We start from the raw sequence: 23,955 nt of genomic DNA on the forward strand, positions 1-23,955 counted from the left end.
CCTCCCCTTCTCACTTTTCTCTCCCCATCTCCCCTTACCCCCCTCCGACCCCACCCCAAGATCTTTCTTTCTTTCAGGGTCAAGATGACAGTCCCAGCGCATTTAAGCAGCATGGATCCTGACATTCTAACTTTTGGAAAGTTCACAGCCCTCTCAAGCTTGCAGCCTGATATAAAAAGAGCCCGATCTGTGTGCTGCCCTTGCAGTTTAATATAAACTGCACACGTAGGGTGCCGTAGCCACGGCTATCTTGAGAAGGAACCTTATACCTGAATTTGACTGATGGTCTCATTGTTGGGAACCCATAGATGCTTCATTACACGTAGTGGTTGTCTGCCTCATGAACAAAACGTGGCTCAGCAGAGGGATTGTGATACAAGCCAGCTGAAAGTGTCACAAATGGGGAGGAAGTTAGCACACATAGCAATAACTGAGGCCATTACTCTCAAGAACCAGCAGACCAGGGAGCCTGCCCTCTGAAATCTGGGTGCATCCAGTTGTGTGCTTTCATGCTCTTGCATAGACTAAAAGCAGTTTCTGCATGGTTGCCACCATTCTCAGTGATACACAGGCACTAGTCACGAACAGTTTCGTGGAGTAACTGTGAGGTCACTGCAGTTCCAAGCCCAGAGGTCTTGCTAGGCTGATCGTAAAACAGACTTTAGCTGTTACCTTTTTGGCTTTCTAGGGCAACAGGCCCAAGAAAGCTCACAGAGAAACTTTGTTTGATACAGACTACACTGTTCTCATTCTTGCTCCTAAAAACTCATTGGTCAAAAGGAATTTAGGCCTTCTCTAGGTGGGACCCAGATTCTGATTCTGGGTGAGGAGAATACTGAAAAGTTCTGGGAAAGAAAAGTGCTGGCCATTGTCCTGTTCCCATGTGTGTATGGCTGGGGGTGGTTACTATCCCATTCTCAGCTTGATATGCCTATAGTAACAGTCAACTACTTCCGTCTGTGTATCCATGTGGGTTAAAGTTCCAGTTGTCTTGACATACCCAGAATGATGGACTTTAAACCAGAACTTGAGCAAAATCACCCCTTCTTACTCAAATTGATTTTGTCAGGGTGTTTTATAACAGTGGCAGAAAAATAAACTAAGATATTTGTTAATCTATTATACATCTAGAAAAATTTCAATTGTATTTCTAGACTGTTGTATCTGAAGTCTTAAGCATCATCACATATATAATATCTTTATACTTTCCTATTGAAGAAGTAAAGCATGATCATGTAGTTCAGGATTTCCTGCCTAAGGAATGGTGCCACCCACTGAGTGGTAGGTCTTCTAACCACAGTTAATGTAATCAAAATATCTCCCACAAAAATGTTCACAGGTCAAGACAATCCACACAGGCCTTCACTAAAACTTCTTTCCCACGAGATTCTGGATTGTATGAAGTTGACAGCAATATCCATCACACCAGATTTTATGTATGTTGAGAACATGAAGGGAGTTTTCATATTTTTTAGAAATATGTATATGTCAAGATACCTATTTCCTAAACACATTAAGTCCAGAAACCTTAAAGCATATTTTATCAAATTTACAAAGTACAGATGCTTGTAACAGTATAAAGGTTATTCTCAGAAGTAGTGAAAGGGGAAATTACTCAATTCATTTCAGGAAGCTTTTATAGTCTTCATGCTTTAACTGAACAAGTTCAAGAAACAGAAAAATAATTTGGATCGAAAGAGATGGCTCAGGGGTTAAGAGCACATACTGCTCTTTGAGAGCAGATAAGGTCAGTTCCCTTAACTCATGTTGTGTAACTCCCAACTTCCTGTGACTTCATTTCCCAAATTCATGAATACTACAGACCCCCAACACATGCACATAGTTCATAAAGAAAAATTGATTACTCTATGTTTAATTTGCATGAAAAATTATCAAATTCAATATACTAATATATAAAAGTGAGTCATTAAACTTCTTGACATACAAGTATTTCAATATCACAAAATTTGTTGGCATAAAATAGCATACAAGTGTTGAATAGGGAAAAATATTGAAAGGTGACAAAGATAATTTATACATTTTATACATCAAAATTTGAGCAAACAGAACACGGAAGTTCCTTTAACCTGATACAGGATATTTGGCAGAATATTTAAGAGAACAGGTGATAATGACTGAGGGGGCATTGGTCTGAGTGTGAGGTTATGGCAGAAGATGGGCATGGTGGTGGAGTTTGAGGATGTTGGTCATGTCACATGCTCTGTCAGGAAGCACTGAATCCTAGAAGTCCAGCATATGGTATTCACGTTCTTGGTGGAACTTCAACCTAGGCTAACCCTTTCTGAAAACATCTCATAGGCATACTCAGATATGCATTTTTATAACAATCCCAAGTCTAGTCAAGTTGACAAAGGAAACTAGCCATCACCAACCTTAAGAAGTTCATTTATACTTTTATGTTGGAAATGTTCAACATTTTAACAAACAGGATTAATAATTTAGCAAAGTAGATTATATAAAGTATGTGGGCAAAATAACCATCTGATTATAAATGATCTGTGAGGATATACAAACTTCTTTCACTGAACAAAGTAAGATTTAATACAGATTAGTTGTTTTCAACAGGTATATTTACCTTGGGTTGTCAGCAGCTCTAAGAGGATCAAGCTACCTCCCGGCAATCTTCATTCTAAAACTTATGAGGAAGGTCCAACTCCCTGGGGAAACTGACTCTCTAGAAACTGAACATGCAGAGATGAAGCTCACAGAGAAAGAAAGTGAGTGCATGGATGTGCACAGAAGTCCTGAGGTTGAGAATGGCAGAGAACTGAAAACAAGGCTGTAATGAGGTTTCTATTGACCATGTCATTGTGCATTTGGTTCTTTTCAATCATGAGAGAAACTATCGGAACTCTTTTCTTATTCTGAAGAACCTCAAATAATATTTTACTCATGATAAAAATATTTACTGAAAGCATTTTCAGAATATTGGGGTAGTCCTTCAGATTATCCCAGGGGCCCCAAAGCTACAGAGAAACCATGTCTTTGTCTTGAAAAACCAAAGGAAAGAAAAAAGAGGCTATCCCAGTGAAGATTATGGTGACCCTACCACACTGAACTTTAGAGATGCCTTCATTTTCAATCAGCATTTTCTCTTCTAACTCAATCAAAGCAAGTGTATGTTTCTCACATATCTGCAAAGAGTGTTAGAACTTGTCCAATCCTGAGACACTATTCAGTTTCTTTGAATTTAGGTTGCCATGGTGGAGGTATTTAGAACTGAAAATATGTATCTTGTTTGTGTCATTGAAATAATTATTCTTTCTTAATGCAAGGCATCAGCATATGTCTGTATCTATCTAGGGGTTGTAAACTGTTCTTTGGAAACATGCTGTTTTCAAAATACTATTTCTCATTAATGTATCATCTCTTATATTCAATCATTTTTTAAGTTACTCTTGTTAAACAGTTGATCATTTTGTTTAGTGCACAGATAAATTTAATGAGGTTATTAAAAATCATGTAGCAAAGATGGCTGGAATATTTTTTCCCTCATAATTTAAAACTGGTCATAGACTTCTTGATTAAAAACAAGTATTTGAGAAATCTAGACCATCTAAAGGCCCTTTGTAGAGATGTGGTTGTATGTCAGTAGTACAAAGCTTACCTGGTTTATGGGAGGGCCTCAGTTCAACCCGAAGGTAGAGTATACACACACACACACACACACACACACACACACACACACACACGAAATCAAGGATGGATGCATTATCAGATGTTCTCAAAAGACTTTCTCACATTCCGGTGGCCACTTTGGTCCAGTATTCATTTTACTCATGTGTCCTCAGAGCAAAAGGGTATTAATTTTCAAAATTACCTTAGATTAAAAGCTTTAAAGTGGAGCCAGGTAGATGCCCCAGTGGAAAGTGATGTTTACCTCCAAGCCTGACAAGGTATTTTGATCCCTGGAACAAAGACAAAGAACCATCTTTTGCAAGCTGTCCTGTGCCCTCTTTTCCTGTACTTTCCTACCCACAAACAAATTAATAAATGAAAAGAATGTAGAAAATTTAAGGTATGACATCACTATAAATTGGGATTAATAAAATTCAAAATAAACATTAAAAGCAAAATCAAGTTGTGGTATTTTGATTGAGAACTGTCCCTCCTAGGCTCAGGAATTTAAACATTTGGGTTCTTGTTGATGACTTTGTTTGGTGAGGATTAGGGGTACATTCTTAATCAAGGAAGTGCATCACCGCACGGGGCATTAACAGTTAAAAGCCTCACCTACTTCCAGTTCAGTCTTTGCTTTGTATTTTGTTTGAGGATGTGAAATCTCATCTTCCTGCCCCAGTTACCACATATTCTGCTTACTGATCTGCTTCCTTGCCATGAGGTACTTCTATCCCTCTGGAGTCATAATTGTACATTAGGTGGGTTGTTCTTGTGAAATAGTTTAATGTAATGTGGGGGTCACAGTAGAATTTTAAACAAGTGTAGATGTTATTTAAGAGTCTATTCCCATTTCAACAATAATTAAAAACTTCTTCTTTGTTTCCTCTTGTCCTTTAGAGAATTTTAATCAACACACAATTCAGAAGTATAAATAGATATTAGCCCACGTCACAGCAGTTAGATAAATACATTTTCAAAGGTTCATACATAAGTTGTACATGTGCTTAATTTTAGGAGTGACTGCATAGTGAATTTGGTCAAATGAAGCTTGCATTACCTGTTGCCTTCCAAACCCTCCCATCTCACTTCTCTCACACTCTTCTCAGCACTTTCAGCAAATAAACTACTTTTTCTTTTCAAACACTTTAGCTTTTTCCATTGTTAGGGTTTAAAAATCTGTAACAATTTCCTCCCTTAAACCTTTATCTGGATGCTGTTTTTAGATCATAGGGTCAAATGAGACCTTTTTTTTTTTTTGAGATGTGTCTTTGAGATGATTATAATTCCTTGTCTTTTAAACTAGGCTCTTCTTTTTTTCAAGTCTTTACGGCAACACTTCCTTTATAGTGTTAGAGTAATTTTTAAATTACTTGTTTTAGTGACAACTTGCTTCAGGTCTTATGGGCCACACCATGTTGGACTGCCATATATCAGGAAGCACCTTACAGGGTAAATTTTGGTGTGATCCTAGCCACAGCAGGTTCATGCGTTCCAGGGTAGGGGTATGAGGGTTAGAAGTGTTAAGTATGAAGGACAGAGATAAGAAAGAATCACAGAGACATAGAACTGGGAGAGCAACTCAGTGGATAATGAATGATGAATTTTTCTGATTTCTGAGTTCTGAATATATTCATGTTTATTTTTTATGCATGGAGGTGAAAGTTACAAGATAATCCCACACTAGTTCAGAATTATGAATAATAAAGGGTTATTAATTTAGGGGTAGACTCACAGATCACAATCCTCTGCTGGAATGGGGAATAGCAACTGAATTTTGCAGCCAGAAAAGAGATCTAGAAACAAGAGAGAGAGCACATGCTTTACCGTTGCATTTTAGTATAAGAGATCATGCCCAAGTAGATTGGAATCTTAAATGCTATTGACTGAAGGAGTGGAATGTGCTCCCACAGTGCCTCCTTTTGTTTAAATAAGAGAGTGCCAGACCCAATACTATATACACTAGTAACGGATATCAAGTATAGTTAGAATTACAACCAGCATAAACAATATTAAACAAGAAACATATGGTAAATGTTTTAATAAACATTCTATCCTATGGAGTCTAAGTCTGGAATTGGATATGGTTTGGCTAGATCATAAGAGTACAGTAACTACAACTATCTCATCTTCAAACCCATCAAAGGCCTGAGAAGAGAGACAATATTACTTGAGCAGGCAGGAAGTACAATCAAGCAGCTTCCAAAGTGAGCAATATATGATGGTGACAATTAGATACCTAAGAAATCATCCAAAGTGTCATTTGCAATATTGAAGCAACCAACTTTGGCTAAGGCCTCATGTAGCTGACAGACCATTTTCCGAGACGGAAAGAATTTCAGAACCATTTTACAGTCTCTTGGCAAGATTTGACAGTTTTTTTCCTTGAGTTCTGATTCTCAATTTCCAGATTCCATGTACTTTGTTAGTGGTTGAGGTATGGGCAACTCCTTGCCCACAGGCCAATTGTGCCAAGAAGAAAACAAACTCTGAGTGGAGTGTTTTGGTACTCAACATTCTCTTGGGAATAGATTGGTGCTGTCAGGAGAAATCATGTCTCATGTCAACAGAACCCTAAATTATTTAAATGCCATGTTCTATAGATCCTTGAAGTGGTTAAAGACTTGAAGACTACCTATCTATACAGAATACAATTTCTCTGTATCTAAAAAACCTAAATGATCTGACTGTATGTACAACAAACATGAACAACTATTGACCTATAATATTTAATCCCTGTATAACTTAAGGACCAACACTTCATGTCAGAATATTAAATAATCTGCAAACAAATGTGCAACAAATGAGGACAATGACCTCAAAATGTAAAAAATGTATAAGTATCCTGATCAGAGGTAGAAGTAATATATAATGCAATATGAAAATATATACTAAAATTTGTATTAATATACAAAATATTCTAAACAGAGGTAGAAGCATACATATATACAATCTGACAGAACAACTTTGCATAGATGTACAAATATTGTAAACAGAAATAACAAACATAATTTGAACTTGTATAAATATACAAAAACTATACCAATGTAAATTATCCATAAATAATAGCTCACAAGTATTCACTCTATTACCCACTAGTATTTATTATCCATTTTTTAAGAACACACATAGTTTCAGCCCCAGCCCTCTACCTAATTTAAGTAACATTCAACAACCCCTAAACATTGATCCCAACCTTGAAGAAAAACTTTTTTTTGTATATAGGGGGCATTGTCCTCTACAATTGCTTCCCACTGTCATAAGGGTGATGTTCTCTTTATGGGATCCTGAAAAATTAAAGTGATGGTTATGTTTAAAAATTACTGTCTAGTATAGTTGCAAATAATTTCTGAGCAGTTAATAAGATTTTTTTTTCCCCAAAGTTCTTACTTAGATTTCTGGCCAGAACATCATGAGAAGGTGCACCATTTCAGCAGCTGGCACCCCCCAAAACCGGTCTTATAGTAGTGCTATCAGCATCATGATGTCATCTCAACCAGGTGGATTTGTTGCTATGGTGCACCATCTTCTTCCTGTAAAGTTCAAAGATTACTGCAGGAAAAAGATCTATAGAAAAATCTATTGTTCACTTTGGGAAACTTAACATTCATATAAACACATTCAATGAAGAATGCATTATAGACAAAATAGACATGGAGAAAGTGAAATTTTTTCCTAAAGTGGTGTGCGAAGTCCTTCTATGTGTTGCTTCTATTGGTTAATGAATAAAAAACTGGTTTGAGCTTATGTCAGGGAATATCAGAACTCAGAACTAGGTGGGGAAAGCTAGGCTGTATGCTGGGAGGAAGAAGAGGTGCTTTGGAGCCATTGCCAGAGTCAGACATGTCAGAACTTTGATGGTAGGCCACGAGATCATAGTGATATACAGATTGATAGAAATGGGTTAAATTAAAATGTAAGAGTTAGCCAATAGGTGCCAGAGCTAATGGGCCAAGCAGTGATTTAATAAATACAGCTTCAGTGTGACTATTTTAGGGATAAGCTAGCAGGACAGCCAGGAACTGGGCAGCAGGATGAACAAGCAGGCTTTCCTACTACAAATTGATACTCCAACGTGGTCGACTATATCTACGTAAAACCTGAGAAAGCTTGAAAAGGAGTTCTAGAAAAAAATAATAATACAGAGTTTAACACAGCATCTTGTTGTTTGCTGGTGGCTTGCTGCAGCTCCTTTAAGAGAGTTTTTCTGATTCCACAGTAGCAGGAAAAATTCCACGACTGTTTGAAAATGCCAGCTTTCTGTGCTATGCTGCCAGTGTGACCTCTGGTTTTTTCAGGGGACAGAGCATTTGGATGGGGTTGGTAAGCAGACGGCTACAGCTTGCTTGATGGCAACTTGGACCAGCTGTGTGCCTGGATGTGGGCTGTGTAAGTGGCTCAGAGGCACAAGCAGCTCTGCCATGCTGGACTGGGTGGGGTTAGCAGGCAGTACCTTATTTGCTCTAGTAATATCTCAGCTTAGATTCTTAAGTGCTTAGCATTTTAAGAAGCACTTCTGATCAGAAATGGTTACAGATATGCAATAAAGGCAAATCCAGATGAGTCATAGTGATGGATAAATGTACATAGGCTTGGAAGAGAAAAGGAAAAGAGTATACAGAGTCATAAAATATAGTTAATGCTTTAAAAAAGATAAAGTCTTTAAAGAGACATAATACAGATAGTCATAGATTAAAAGGAGTAAAGAAAAAAAGCCACATAAAGATGGAAATTTCACAGAGAGTCTGGATTATGTATATTATTGTGTTTTCTTTGAATTTTTTGACTGTGAACGAGCTAAGTACAGAGAGACATTTCATTGTATGGGCTGCTAAGCTAAACCAGCATGTATATTATAAAGGTATCTTGACTTCAAAATTTGAGTCTAAAAATATGTTGCTTTGGAAGAGATTCTTCTTTTGTTTTCACAAAAGATGAGAACCTGTGGGTTGCTCCTAGACCAATATGGTTTGATAGACCACTTCACCCTGGAAGGTCATAGGGAACACCCTCAAAAAATTACTTTGCCCAACCGCTGACTGAGATAAACCTAGCACACAGGATACACCACAAAAGACATGATTAACAGTGCCCCCAATAAGCAGGAAGAAGTATGTACAAAATGATGCCCATAGTCCCAAATATTGTCTATAAATGTCTGTTTACATTTAAAGGGGGATATTATATAAATATGAATAATTTGCATTGGTATATATCTTGGTTTATTGATACAAATTGAAGATTAATTTTGTTATATGTATGTGTATTTCTGATCTTAAGGTATTGTGTTTGTGTGGTTTATTTAAAATGTATTATATAATTAAGAAATATAAGTTAATAGATAGTCATCTATAGTAATCAAGATTGTAGTCATATTAGTTAGATTTTTCTAGATCTATCTATCTATTATCTATCTATCATCTATCTATCTATCTATCTATCTATCTATCTATCTATCTATCTATCTACCTATCTATCTATAGAGAGATATTTCAGTAAGATATTCTTTAAATCTTTCCAAGACCTTCAGAATATGGCATTTAAAATGTTTTTAATAACTTAGGATTTTTTATGACAATGAGACACATCTGCTCCGGGCAGCACCAAGCTATTTCAAAAGGATAATGTACACCAAAGAAGCTCCTTATGGAGTTTGTCAGCCCTTTGGGCAAGAGACTGCTCTTGCCAGGACTGCTTCATGCTATGCTATGTGAACTGAACATGCAGGGCCCACAGAGAAATAAATGCTGAACTTGCCTAAAGGTGAGATGATATGTCGGGGTTCCTGCTTCATGAAAGAGTCTGCGAGACAATCTGCAGGGTACAGAAGAAAGTGTCTGGCAAACTGCCAGTATAGCCAGACCTGTTTTTGAAATTTCCTGCTTCATAGAAAAGTCAGCTGAATACTATGGGCCTGTAGGTTGAAGGTGGATGCCCCAATGATAAAAAAGAACTTTGGGTGACTGTTCAGGTGGCGAGATATCTCTGTCAATTCTAGAGTTGTGGAAGTTGCTTACAATGTACTTACTCTTTTCTTGATGGAGTTGAAGAATTTTTAGCTTTCCTTAGTTATGATAAAAGATAAAGTAGACATAAATATTGTAACTGTAATTCTCACTAGACTTTTACTATGATAAAGCCTTCCGTTTCGTTTAAACTGTGGGAGGTCATTCTATCTATGTTTTGTTTCTATTGGCTAATGAATAAAGAACTGCTTTGAGCCTATGGCAGGGAAGAACAGAACTAGGCAGAGATAGCTAGGCTGTATGCTGGGTGGAAGAAAGGTGGAGTCAGAGGAGATGCTATGGAGCTGCTGCCAGAGTCAGACATGCCAGAACTATGCTGGTAGAGCATGACCTCGTGGTGATATACAGATTAATAGAAATGGGTTAAATTCAGATGTAAGAGTTTGCCAATAAGATGCTAGAGCAATGGCCAACCAGTGATTTAATGAATACAGTTTCTTTGTGGTTATTTCAGAGCTAAGCTAGCAGGGCAGCTGGGAACTAACTAGGCAGCAGGATGAAAAAGTGGGCCCTCCTCCTACACTAACATTTTCCTTCTGTCTGATATGAGATGGCTTCCAATATGAGACAGAAACTCTGAATGTTCCTTTTAACAACATTCTTGGATTTAGAGAAGTACAGAGCCATTGTCCAACTCCAAAACCAGCTCTACATATTCATAGATATACATATATATGTATATATATTCATATATATTCACATATATGTATATATATGAATGTATATGTATTAATTACCTGACCTCAGCACTCATATTCCTTTTTCTAGATGATCCTTAGTGGATAGCTATATTTTACTTCTGTCAACATTCAAACATCCAGGGTCTCTTGAATTGTTAAAAATGTATATTTTTCTATAAAGATAAAAGCAGAATGCTGCCCAAATGCTTTCCTTACCTCCTGTATGGTTGTCACCATTGTGGAAGAGCTGTCATTTCTTTTTTTCAAGAGTTTCCTCCTTTTCAAAGTGAATCTTTATTAATTTTAATGGTATCAATAGTTTTTCTTCTCCTGTGGAAACAAGAGCAAAACCTCTTCCCCAATGTAGCACATCTCCTGGTTTCCATTGTGAGGTCAAGACAACCTTGAAATACACTGGTTGATTCAATTCAGAAGCTTTTTTTCTGTTATCCAATGCCTCTCTGCTGCTGTTGTTCCGTTCTTATTAGCATTAAGAAAATTCAAAGTTAGTAAAACATTATGTAGTCTATTTCTGGGGGTATTTTACATCCCTTTCTGTTTGTTCAATATATCCTTTATAGTACGATTTGACCTTTATATAACTGCCTAACCTGTAGGATTATTTGCTATACCTGTAATGTGCTTTATATTACAATAAGCAAAAAAAAAAAAACATTTCATATTTTTAGAGTAAATGCCGGACCATTGTTTCTCTTTATTTGTGCAGGAATGCCCATGATGACCATAACTTCTAATGAATGTGTCATTAGTGAATCAGACTTTTTTGAGTTCAAGACAGTTGCCCATTGAAAACCTGAGCATGTGTCTATGGTGTGGTGTACATATTTTAATTTACCAAATTATGCAAAATGGAACACATCAATCTGCCAAATTTTATTGCTTTAAGTACCCTTATGGTTACTCCCTGCAGGCAACAATGTTTGATTATAGAAAGAGCAAGTAGGACATCTTTTTATAATTTCTTTAGCTTGTTGCCATGTAAAAGAAAACTCTTTCTTTAAACCTTTGCTATTGGCATAATGATTTTTTAATGCAAATCAGAGGGCTGTCACACACTTCCAATAAGTTATTGATCAATTTCTGTATTACCTTATGCTAGAAGACCTAGCAGACATGTATGGGATTGGATATGTGTTATGTATATAGGAAAAATCCTATTACTGTTTATGTTTTTCACCTGGATGAACAATGAAGGCAATTTTGTAACATTTGGTATAAATTCATTGGTTTCAATATGAAAGACAACTTTTTTTGCATGTTGTGAATTGGTAACTATATTGAGAGTCTCTTTAAAATTCCTTGGTACCATAAGAATAGCTTATAATTTTGCCTTCTGGACAGGATTATGTGGGCTTTGTTTTACCTTACTTAATTCTTCTGATTTGTAACCTGTCTTCTCTAATTTATTTGCATCAGTATAAAATATATGGGCTCCAGTTATTGGTACATCATGTACAGTTTGGGGAAGAATTCAAGAAGTTCTTTTTATAAGGTTAAGTTTATCACTTTGGAGAAAATTGCTATTAATTTATCCCCCAAAATTAGCATAAGCCCTTTATCAGGGATTACTGTCTTCCCATAACTTTTTAAAAATTTCATCAGCAGTAAAAGGCACCATAATCTCTGCTGGGTCTATACCTGCTAATGGACAAAGTCTCAATTTAGCTTTTATAATTAATTCAGAGACTTTATCACATAAGTTTTTAATTTTTTATTTGGTTCATGTGGTAAAAAGATTCATTCTAAGATAATATCATCCCTCTGCATTAAAATTCCTATAGGAGAAATTCTGGAAGGCAGTATGACTAGAATACAATTACAATTTGGAGTCACCCTATCCAAATGTGCCTCCTATAATCTCTCCTCAACAATTGTCAACTCTTTTTCTGCTTCAGCTGTTAATTTTCTGGGTCTATTTAAGTCCTTATCACTATCTAAGGTTTTATTCAGATGAACTATTAGGTCAGGTGTTATCCCAATTGCTGGTTGTAGACTGGGGATATCTCCCAATAGTGTTTCAAAGTCATTAAGAGTCCACAACCATTCTCTCCTAATTTGTGCCTTTTTTGTTCTAATTTTCTGCAAACCTATTCTGTAACCCAGGTAATTAGCATTAATTAGCAGAATCTCCTCTTTGAATCTTTTCAAGAGCAATTTGTAATTCCCCCTTAGGCAAAACTTTCTTTACTTCTTCAAACATCCTTTCTAAAGTATTTGTATTTGAATCAGATAACAAAATGTCATCCATGTAATGGTAAATTATAGACTTAGTAAATATATTGCTTACATATTATTTCCAATGGCTGGTGGACAAAGTATTGGCACAAGTGGGATTATTGAGCATTACATGTGGGAGGATGGTCCATTGATATCTTCTAGTAGGCTGAGAATTTTTATAAGTAGGCACTGTGAAGGCAAACTTTTTTTCTATCCTTTTCTTGTAAAGGTATAGTGAAGAAACAATCCTTTAAATCAATAACTATGAGAGGCCATCCCTTTGGTAACAGAGAAGGCAGAGGAATTCCAGATTGTAGAGGGCCTGTAGGTTGAATAACCTTGTTGATAGCTCTAATATCTGTCACCATTCTCCATTTACCAGATTTCTTTTTTACAACAAACACAGGAGACTTCCAAGGGCTGGTTGATTCTTCAATATGGTGAGCATCTAGTTGCTCTTGTACCAGCTGTTCTAAAGTCTGCAGCTATTCTTCAGCTAGAGGCCACTGTTTAACCCATATTGGTTTCTGAGTTAACCATTTTTAAGACAGGGCCATTAGTACCTCTGAAGATTTATCAATTGCTCTGTGTTCTTGTACAGACTGAATGGCTGGTGATGATCATCTATATTTTCTGTTGTTTTCCCCAAGAAACATAAGGTTTTATTGCTGAAGGAATGTTAATCTGGGTATTCCATTGCTGCAATAGGTCACAACTTCTCAAATTCACTGCAATATTAGCTACATATGGCCTCAAACTTCCTTCTGTCCTTCTGGGCCTAGACATTCAACACATCTCGTGCTTTCTTTTATCTTAGATAGGATGCCAATTTCTAGAACTGAACATCTACCTCTTGAAGAGGCCAATTTGGATAACAAGATTCTGGAGTAATGATACTTACATCTACACCTGTGTCTATAAGCCTTCAATATAAATGCCATTTGTACACACTCTTAGATTTGGTCTTTGATCATTTATAGAAATTTGCCAGAATATATGTTTCCTATGTCCTACTGGAGTTTTTGATTAATCCTCCACATTTATTCAAACATTGAGACTAGTATTGTTTTTTACATTGGTCACTGGATTTTTTTTTTTTTTTATTTTTCCCGATGAGACACATTCTCTACAGTAACTGGGAATGACTGAACCACGTTTGTCATGGCGGCCTGCAAGAGACCCCCCATGGTGTTTACTGATGGAATCGGGTTGTTTTGTCTATCTTTGTTGTCTTGTATTCATTGGTCCATTGTCAACCTTTGCCACACCTCCTACATACACCTGAAGACTGAGTCCTCCTATTTTTGCCCTTTTCAGAGGAAACATTATTCCTAGGAATCCCTTGTTTACAATCCCTTCTCAGATGTCCCATTTTATCACAATTAAAACATTTGACATTTTTATGTCTTCTCTTTCCATTGGAAATTGCTTCTCCTACTCAAGCTTCAATACCAAAGTCAAGTGTCTCGACATTCATAATATGCAAGACCCATTCATCCATGGGTGCTGATCTGATCTTTAAAGGCTCAAGAATCCTTTTGAATTCTAAGTTGGCATTGTCATAAGCCAAAAATTCAATTATTATCTGTCTATCATTTGGGTCAGTTATCTTTATTTGTACTAGTTAGTCTTTGTAAAAAGTCACCAAAGGCTCTCTCTGAAGCTGTTTAATACTAGTACATGATTCAACTCTATTTCTAATTCCTGAATTGTGTCCCAAGCCTTTAAAGCTGCTTGCTACATTGGGACAAGGTGTGGTTATCATAAAAAGCTTGATCCTGAGAATCAGAGTAAAGTCCTTTGCCTAGAATTTGATCTAGGGAAATATCAAGTCCTTTTGCTTTTTCTTGTTGCTCTAACGTTTTAGCATTTTCCTTAAAATAGCATCTGCAAAGCATCTGTGGTCCACTTTCTAGGACTGCTGACATTAACTGGTTCCAGTCTTATGGTGTTACTTTGTTACTGGAAGCCCACATTTTGACCATTTCCCTAACAAAGGATGAATGCAGTCTGTAAGCTACAATTGCTTGTTTAATTTCCTTTAGATCAATCATACACATGGGCTTCCATGAATATTCTTTGCAACCTTAGGGTATTTGGAGCCAGGTATTCTTTTTGATGTTATCACTAGAAAGGCAGGCAGAACTCTGGGGAAGCTTTCCCAGAGGTTTTTATGTACTGATGAGGCTAAATTTTGTCTTTGTATCTTTTGTCCCTGGTCATCAAATTCAATAAGTTCCTCATTCTTTTCAAATTTATTTAGCACTGCATTTTGTAAAGTCTGGATCTCCTGTCCAGTGTTCTGTTCCAATATCCTCAATGAAGGTTCCAAGGTCTGAAGTCTCTCCAGTAGAGATAATGTTTTATCTTTGAACATAATCTTCATGGCATGCATATTACCTTCCTGGAGAGACATTCTATCAGTCTGTCTGTCATACCTCTTTGACAGAGTCTGATTAATACATCCAACAGTGTAGAAGGAATGGCGGGCTGCATTCTACTACCTGGCTAGCTTTACCCAAAATAATTACATGAAAACTGTATTCTTTTAATCATTGCTTGGCCCATTAGTTCCAGCCTCTTATTGGCTAACTCTGACATCTTGATTAACCCATTTCTAATAATCTATGTAGCACCACGAGGTGGTGGCTTACCAGGAAAGATCTTAACCTGTGTCTGTCTCGGGTGGTAGAATCATGGCGACTGCTTGACTTAGCTTTCTTTCTCCCAGAATTCTGTTCTGTCTACTCCACCTATCTAAGCTGCTGTCCTATCAAGAGCCAAGGCAGTTTCTTTATTAACCAATAAAAATAACACATAGACAGAAGGTCCACCTACATCTCAACAGTACAAATTCTCTCAAATATATTTCAGTACCCACTGTCATTGACTTGGTTTATGTGCCAAATCAGCTGTATCCTTCTCCATAGTGCTGAATTTTCCTCTTAATAAATTACTGTTAGTCTGTACCATTTCTAAAAGTACCTCATTTGACTGAGTTTTCTTAGTTAAATTGTTCATATACTTCAGAGTTCCGACCTCTTTTTTGAGAAGCTTGTTATCAGTTTCTAAAGACTGTACTATTAAACCATATTTTTATGAAAAAATATTGAGACCAAGACTAATCCCCAGAATCAGAAATAGTGATGTAGGAGGGAAATCATATAAATCTTGTAAAAACCTTGTACATGGTGTAAGTAAAGAGGCTATTGAAACCCTGGATGGTTTGGTTGTCGGACATATTGCCCTTTTAATTTATAAAGTATTTAAAGTTGTACACCTTACCTATGGTTGATTGTGAGCTGGAGTAGGTGTAATATCTGTTACCTGCCAGTAGAAGTCATGGACCACCTACAAAACAAACCCAGCTGGGTCTAATGGTGATTTGGAGTTGCATGGCTGGTTTGAATCTGATTTTAGTGTGAAAAGCTGAAAGATATACTGAGATTAAAAACAGTTATGTATTTTAATTATAGATTTGTACTCTGTGAATGTCTCTAGAACAGTGGAATAGCAAATGCAGACAAATTGTCAGAAGCTGAAGAACAGCTGGATCAGACCTGGGAAGCCCACATCTCACCTGAGTTTCCATGGTGTGCACTGGTGGGAGGCAAGTGGTAGGGTGTGTGTGGACTTGAAGCCACTCTAAGGTGCGTAATGGAAAAATATAAAGAACCACATCTGGTCCATAGCAAGGAAAGTCACTGCACAATAATTCTATATCCAAATGAACTGCTGGCTCTGCACACAGGCCTTGGCCAAGGTGGGCTGAGGGAGGACTCATGCTGAGCTTGGTGTGCTCTGAGCCCAGAGGAGGATGTGTGGGGGAAGGGGATTGGACTCTTAAGCTGAACAGTTGGGTGCCAAATAAAGGCAGAAGTCATAAAATAATTCCACACAAGTTCAGAATTATGAATAATAAAGGGTTATTTATTTAGGGGTAGACTCACAGATCACAAGCCTCTGCTGGAATGGGAAACAGCAACTGAATCCTGTAGGCAGAAAAGAGAGTTGGGAGAGAGAGAGAGAGAGAGAGAGAGAGAGAGAGAGAGAGAGAGAGAGAGAGAGAACATGCTTTGTAGCTGCATTTACAGTATAAGAGACCATGCCCAAGTGGGCTGGTATCTTAAATGTTATTGGCTGAAGGTTCCCACAGCATATACATATTCTTACCCCAATACCAAAGGGCAGAAGAAGGCAAAGACTGCTTTAACGTGATACAAAGGACAACTAGAACAGTTACTCACTTTAATACTTTGAGACATCAAGCCATTAATTAATGGGAAAAACGTTCTCTTGATTAGGCAGTGAACCAACCCTAGACCAAGTATCCCAAAGGCAGTCACTCCTTAGGTTAAATCTCCAATTTCAAAAGGAGTAGAAGTATGCTTGAATTCTCTGACCTTTGGTCAGTAAGGAGTGTGATCATTTATGGGGGTTTGCCAAAACACTTGTTTTATGATCTCTTATAAAATTTTGTTATGTGTACTGAAGTTGTTCTGTACTTGACTACATCCAGAGCAGTGCTTTTCTTAACAACATGCAATCTTTTCATTGTTCTGTGGATGAGTTTCTCTAATGCTGACAGAGAGCGAGTGAATAAAATTTGTTATTTGAGCTTCAAGGAAGCCCCTTAGGGCATTTGCCAATAGCAAAGGGTTACCTATTCCTTGTTGATCTGCATCCTTTTGTCCAATATGGAGCTTTGCCACACCTTATGAATACTTTAGAATTCTGGGGCCTTGTTTTTGGATTACCTCTAGCAAAAACATTGTCTCTAGAAATGCCTTACCTAAAGTCCCTTTTCAAATGACCTTGATTATCGCAATTAAATCATCTGACACAGCAGTTGTAGTGAGAGACTGCTTTTTCGTTTTCCAGATCCTCAGCCTCAAAATAATAAAATAAAATCTGTATTAATTACAACACTGCTTGGTCTATTAGCTTATGCATATTTCTAACTCTTATTTCTTAACCAATTTATATTATTTTATGTTTTGCCATTAGGCTCATGTCCTACCAGCAAGGTTCCAGCATGTCTGACTCTGGTGGTAGCTCCACGGCTTCTCCATGACTCCACCTCCTTTCTATTGGCATTCAGTTTAGTTTTCCTGCCGAGTTCTATTTCTAAGCCACTGGCCAAAACAGATTTATTCATTAACCAATATAAGCAACATATACACATAAGGACTATCCACTCCATGCAATTTTTTCTAAAATTTTAGGAAAAAAAGAAAGTACTTCTATCAGAGAGGTATCATAAATGTGTGATCCAATATAAGCTATATTTCTGATATCCATTCATCTATCATTGTTAATCTTGCCTTTAAAGTTCTAATCACTCTTTTGTATTCTGAATTATCATTTTCAAAAACCAAAGATTTGACTAATATTTGTCTAACTTCTGAATCTGATACTATTCTATTTACATCTGAAGTCAATCTTTCCAAAACATTAGTGAAGGCTTCTTTTGAGCCTTGTATAATTTTAGTAAATGAATGTGACCTCTTTCCTGATTATTCAACCTTTCCCCAAGCATTTTAAACCTCCAAAGAACCTAAGAACTGGGGCTATGATTTCTTTAAAGATTACATTAAAAACTAATAGGTACACGTAAGGAAAAGGTGAAGAATATGCAAGGTAGACATCTCTGTGGTGCCAGTATTAATAATCAGCTAGATGTGTTTTCTAGTTATAAATTCCTAGTTCCCTTGGAAGTAAAAAGTACACTTATAAACTTCCAGGAAGAATAGAACTTTAGCCCCAATAGTTAAATGGTTATGTAATCATCATCATTTTGACAATTTATAAAGAATACAATTATAGCTGTTTTCCACATAAAGGTGATATACAGTCTATTTAGAAATTGAATTGCACATGAAAGTAATATCCTAATGGAATCATACATTCAGATGACTACAGAAACATAAAAAGTATCATATAATTAGGGAGTAATCATAAAGCTTGAATCTCTTATATTTATAACCACATGCTTGCTGCCAGCTAGGGCACAGTATGAAGAAGATATGCCTGGCTGGATGTAATCATGTGGCTTGCAATATAAAAATCAATGATATGGGGCAATGACATCAAAGAAGCAGGGAAGAGGAAAATAAACTAAAATGCACAAATATTAATGATTCTTGGAAAATGATTACAGAGAAATTAAACAGTATTGAAACTGCTCATGCTTGAATGCATTAGAACTTAGATAAATAAAAACAACGTGAGGTATTCAGTGTCATCTGTTTGAAAGACAACCAGTAGTCAGACTCTTCAATTTTCACCAGTTTCACACCTCTGACCTGCAACTCATAACCCTGCTAGTGCTGGCCTCTGACAGTCTATATGCTTCTCAGTACCAAGTAAACTTCTGGACTGAATCATAGATTCCTGGGGAAAGAATGCCAATGTCCTGTCACAAGGGTTTTGTATCACTTATGGAATGAATGAATGAATAAATTATTTTAAATCTTTAAAATGTCACTGATGCTCTATACTAAATTTTGGAATAAGGAGGCTGTGTGTATAGGTCAGGGGCAGAACACTTAACTAGTATGTGCAATACCTTGAAATCTGATCCCTAACGCCACAAATATTTAAAACTTTTTTTTTAAATTATTTATTTATTTATTATGTATACAATATTCTGTCTGTGTATATGCCTGCAGGCCAGAAGAGGGCGCCAGACCTCATTACAGATGGTTGTGAGCCACCATGTGGTTGCTGGGAATTGAACTCAGGACCTTTGGAAGAGCAGGCAATGCTCTTAACCACTGAGCCATCTCTCCAGCCCCTATTTAAAACTTTTGAAAGGAATATATACCTTCTTGTTTAAAATAAACATAATTTATATGTGTTTGTTTTATTACATTTATTTATTTGATGTGTGTATATGTGGTGCATGAGTGTGCATGTGGTGTGTGTGTTCACAAGCATATAAATCTGCACATGTGACCATAAATATTGTCTGCTCTGTTCTCAAAGAGATTAGAGGAGAAATAGCAAGTGTCATCTATCACTTTCCACCTTATTCCTCTGAGGCAATGTTTCTCACTGAAGGTGGATCTAGGATGATGTCTCAGAAGCCCACGAAATCTTCTTCATTTCCACCTGTTAGTGGAGCTATTTGGGAATGAGTGAGGGCATGGCCTTGTTGAAGGAGGTGTGCCATTTTCAGTTATTGCTCCCTTTCTCTTTCTCTCTCTTTCTGTCTTGTGTTTATGATCAAGATATAAAATTTCAGCTACCATCCTCATATTGTGCCTGACTGCCTGCTGTCATGCTCCTTGTCATGATAGTCATGAACTCTAACCCTCCGGAACCATGGGTTGTTGTGAGTTGTCAGATGCAAAATTATAGCAAAAGTTGCCATGTGGTTGTGGTGCACACCTCTGATCCCAGCACTGAGGAGGCAGAGGCTGGCAGAACTCTTAGTTCAAGGCTGTCCTGGTATACATAGTGAGTTTCAGGAAGGCAAGGGCTACACAGAGAAACTCTGTATTGAAAAACCAAAAAATACAGAAAAAAATTACCTTTCTACACTACAAAGAATTGTCTGGAAACTATTCTGAAATCATTCTTAATTTTAGCACATCAAGAGTTAATTATGGAGGCAAAAACATAAAATTTACTTCATCCATTACCAAATAAAAAGAGATACAAATAGACATGAAAATCCAGTTGTAGCCATCAAGATCTCAAGAATTTCTATATGATACAGGTACTTATTTCTAAATATAGCCTAATTTTTTCAATTATTACCATTAAAAGAGCTCTTTCCCCAGCTCTGTATGAGATTTAAAATAAGGGTGAACATGGAAGTGAATGAGAAGTAGTTTGATTAAGGGCTTGTATTGAAAACAAGAGAGAGTTTGGGACTTCTCTAGACCTACTGTGATGTCAACTCTAATTTGGAAATAAATACTTTGAAGTCCTTAGATTTCTGATGAGATAAGAAATTGGGAAGGAATTGAATTTGTTAATATTGCAATCACTTATATGTTGAGTCAGGTTCCTTCCTATGGTGTCTAAAAATATTATCATGCATTTGGTGGGCTCTGATCCAGCAGAGAGCTAGTAAGGTGGGGCATCTCTGAAGAGGAGATATGTCTTGGATGAGATTCTCAGGACTACACTAATGGAAAGTGGAAGAACCACCAGAAGATTCAAAAGTGTGAGATGAAAGGGTCTTTTGAAAGTTACACACAAAGTGATGGTTACTGCAAAGGGTATCAATGAGAAATTAGTGGGGAAGAAGAAAGGAACTCAAGTAATAAAGATAAAATGGTCACAAAGAACTATTTGTCCAGTTCTGCCGAACCTGGATTTGTTACTGAAGTCTGCTCTGAAATCACTATAGGTTCACAGGCATGGATCATATTTGTTTAAAAGATTTATTCTGGAAGTGTGATGAATGAGAATAAGTGACACTGGAGTTAGGACAAGAGGAAGGAGGATTATGTGATGATTCAGTAAATAAAGAGAAGGATTATGAGATACCACATACTTTTTTTTCTGTTGGAGTTTGAGACCCATATTTGCCATGCTGAGGTTTAGGTGCTTAGTTAGCCTTCTAAAATTTTAAAAAGTGAGCACATGGTTATTTAAAAAAAAACAGCTGATTCTATTTTATGAGCCAGAGAAATAAGATTGCAGTTGAAAAGTGTATGGGGTTGCTGGAGAATCAGAAGTCTTCTGAATTCAGACTTCTTTCAAGATACTTGACTATGAAGAGAAACAGTTAATCATAAAATTAGCTACAAAGTCGTTTGAGGACATAAAAAATATCATACATGTAGAAAGACTGCATAGGATGGAGAGTACTTCATGATAAAGAGAGAGTGGAGGTAGAGGGTTGAGATGGCTATGGAAAAGAGTGATGAAAAGAGATCTTGATGATTCAGGATAAAGATATCAAATCCTCATGGTGGGCCTACAAACCTGAGCTAAGGGGGGATATGATTTTTACTGACTTTTGCATAGAAAAATGAGAGAAATAATGAAGATAAATGTGATATTGGCAAGAAGGTTTGAAATTAAGAGTTTCCATATTTTGGCGAATTTCTCTGAATTATAAAGGAATGTTTGCTTTGAGAAGATAAAATGCCATAGGGATCACCTAGATTGCATTCCTTCATCCTCCAGCTGAAAGGGACCATATACCAAACCCTTTGTTAGGATCAAGGAAAGCATGAAAACCAAGACACGGTGGAATTGCTCAAACCCTTCTAACCATTCTTCAACCACTCAACCTTACAGCATCTTCCCAAAGCTTCACTCTGTAATTGCTGTATTTCTAAATCCAATCCATCACCAAGTGAAAGTGCACCTTTCACTAAGTGTAACCAATTAGTTTTGGATCTAGTTGTCAAAAATTAGATTGTTCCAAATGACACATTTTATACTAACTTGGAAAAGTTTGGCATAGGCAAAGAGATAAGCTTTGTTTAAAATATGAATACATCTTCTCCACTTATGATTTTTGAAAGCAAAAAATCAAAGAACTATTGAAAGAGTTATACCTGTAACTTGGAGGCATGGTGGCTTGTATCTGTGAGATCACTCTCTTGCTGCCTTTTCTCATTCTGCTTACTTAGGTCTGTGTATCCAATGTCTACATACATCCAGGCAAACATAGGTGACACAATAAATCTAACAACTGAAGCTGTTGTTGTCACTAGATTCAGAATACCAGCAACATTTCAAAACCATTTGATCAGAGTCCAATTAAATAAATTTATTTTTCCTCACACAAATTTTGATCATATCCCCTACTTGTACTTACCCGAGACCCATGTTCACTTCCTTACACATCCAAATTTGTGTCCACTCGTCTTTTTAAAGCTCATCAACTTTTACTTGTGCCACCCATATGTTCTTGGGAATGGCTTTTACCAGACCATGGTGAACCAATCACAGGCCACACTGTTAGAGAAGACTTATTCTCCCTGTTCTAGTAGCTATCAACTGCTAATAGCTCCTTACTTAGTGACAGAACTTACTTATCTACCTCCCATCAAGAAGCTACGGTTTTGTCGTCTTGAACTTGTAAATTAATGCTTTTTTGTGCAACATCTTTTAAAGTATAATAATATACAGCACATTTCTCCAAATAAGTTTTTCTAATTATATGAATTTACTTAGAGAACTGGAGACATATTTCACAGTTTAAAACATTGTCAGCTCTTCCAGAGCTTGGTTCACTTTCCAGCACCCAAATGTAGCTCATAACCATTTATAACTTTAATCCTAGGAAATCTGACACCCTCTTCTAGTACCCTTGGGCACTGCAGGGTTGTTCCCTGACATAAATGCAGCAAATAAAACATATAAATACACATATTAAACATAAACAGATCTAAAACCAATTTGCAATAATTAATTTAGTAATGTTACCATTTTAAGGTTAGACCCAGATAAATTAAGAAAATAAAGGCTGAACTGTATATTGTTTAAGTTCACAGAGGAGTGACTTTCTTTTACAAAGTCTTTTAACTTTGTAAAACTTAACCAGGGGCCCTGATTGTGTTTCCCCTATCCCAAAAACATGATCCCCATCCTGAAACAAATCTACATGTATGACTTGCATTCACTTTAAGAATCTGAGAATGGCATGTACTTATCAATTCCGAACAGTTCCATCAACTTGTGACCAAGTATTCAAATATGAGCCAATGGGGGACATTCTCACACAAACTACCACAGGCTAAAAGATTATCAATATATGAAGTGCCTTTTATTCTAACAAAACCTGTTGATCCCTCTTTCCTTTTTTTATTAATCCTTTTTTTTTTCTTTCATTTCACAGCTACATCAAAAAGCAAATTCTTTGCTCTAATATTAAAATGTGACCACATTATGGAATATGAGTTTGTGTCTCCCCAAATCACCATGCTGAATCCTCAGTCATACATACTGCTGGGGCAATTAGGAGGTTGTTGGTTCTTCAGAGTTGAACTTTCGCACTAGGATGAGTGATCTTATGATAAGAGAAAGCAGAGTGCTTGCTTCCTTTGCTCTGTCATGCAAGGATGCTGTACGAAGTCTGCCTGCACATTCAGAAAAAAGGTTCTCACCACCTAACTCTGAAGGAAGCTTGGCTTCAGTCTCCTAGCTTCCAGTGAAATGCAAAATGAATTTCTGTTGTTGAAGTTGCATACGCTTCCCTTTTCTCAGTTGAACATTCAGTTTAAAAATAGGTAGAGTGTCCGGTTTTATCCCATGCTTTTTCAGTCGTAGTCCAGCTGGCCTTGGTGAGCTCACAATAGATCAGCCCCACTGTCTCCGTGGGTGGGTGCACCCCTCGTGGTCCTGACTTCTTTGCTCATATTTTCCCTCCTTCTGCTCCTCCTTGGGACATTGGGAGCTCA

The 23,955-nt window shown here is 36.9% G+C and overlaps 1 protein-coding gene and 1 long non-coding RNA gene across 6 annotated transcripts in view; one reads left to right on the top strand and one right to left on the bottom strand.

Moving 5' to 3' along the window:
* LOC126497319 (solute carrier organic anion transporter family member 1A5-like) overlaps positions 1–3,848 on the top strand; it is a 68,587-nt gene extending 64,739 nt beyond the window's left edge. For all 4 annotated transcript variants that reach the window (XM_050135286.1, XM_050135288.1, XM_050135289.1 and 1 more), the window contains one exon: positions 2,587–3,848. In XM_050135286.1, coding sequence (XP_049991243.1) covers positions 2,587–2,806 — 220 coding nt within the window. In that variant the 3' untranslated portion in view covers positions 2,807–3,848. The remainder of the gene's footprint in view (positions 1–2,586) is intronic.
* LOC126497339 (uncharacterized) lies at positions 276–17,656 on the bottom strand. 2 transcript variants are annotated; one of them, XR_007590586.1, is made up of 9 exons: positions 17,604–17,656; positions 16,534–16,575; positions 15,869–15,934; positions 10,562–10,675; positions 7,030–7,172; positions 5,375–5,435; positions 3,842–3,929; positions 2,597–2,702; positions 276–384 (listed from the first exon to the last, which is right to left on the bottom strand). It is a non-coding gene; the product is annotated as an uncharacterized lncRNA (long non-coding RNA). The 2 variants fall into 2 exon arrangements; XR_007590587.1 differs by lacking the exon at positions 2,597–2,702.
* Between the last annotated feature and the right edge of the window lie 6,299 nt (positions 17,657–23,955).

Source organism: Alexandromys fortis, unplaced genomic scaffold, assembly GCF_014885135.2.
Source record: "Alexandromys fortis isolate MF-2015 unplaced genomic scaffold, M_Fortis_MF-2015_v1.1 scaffold_21, whole genome shotgun sequence".
In the NCBI taxonomy this organism is placed as follows: Eukaryota; Metazoa; Chordata; class Mammalia; order Rodentia; family Cricetidae; genus Alexandromys; species Alexandromys fortis.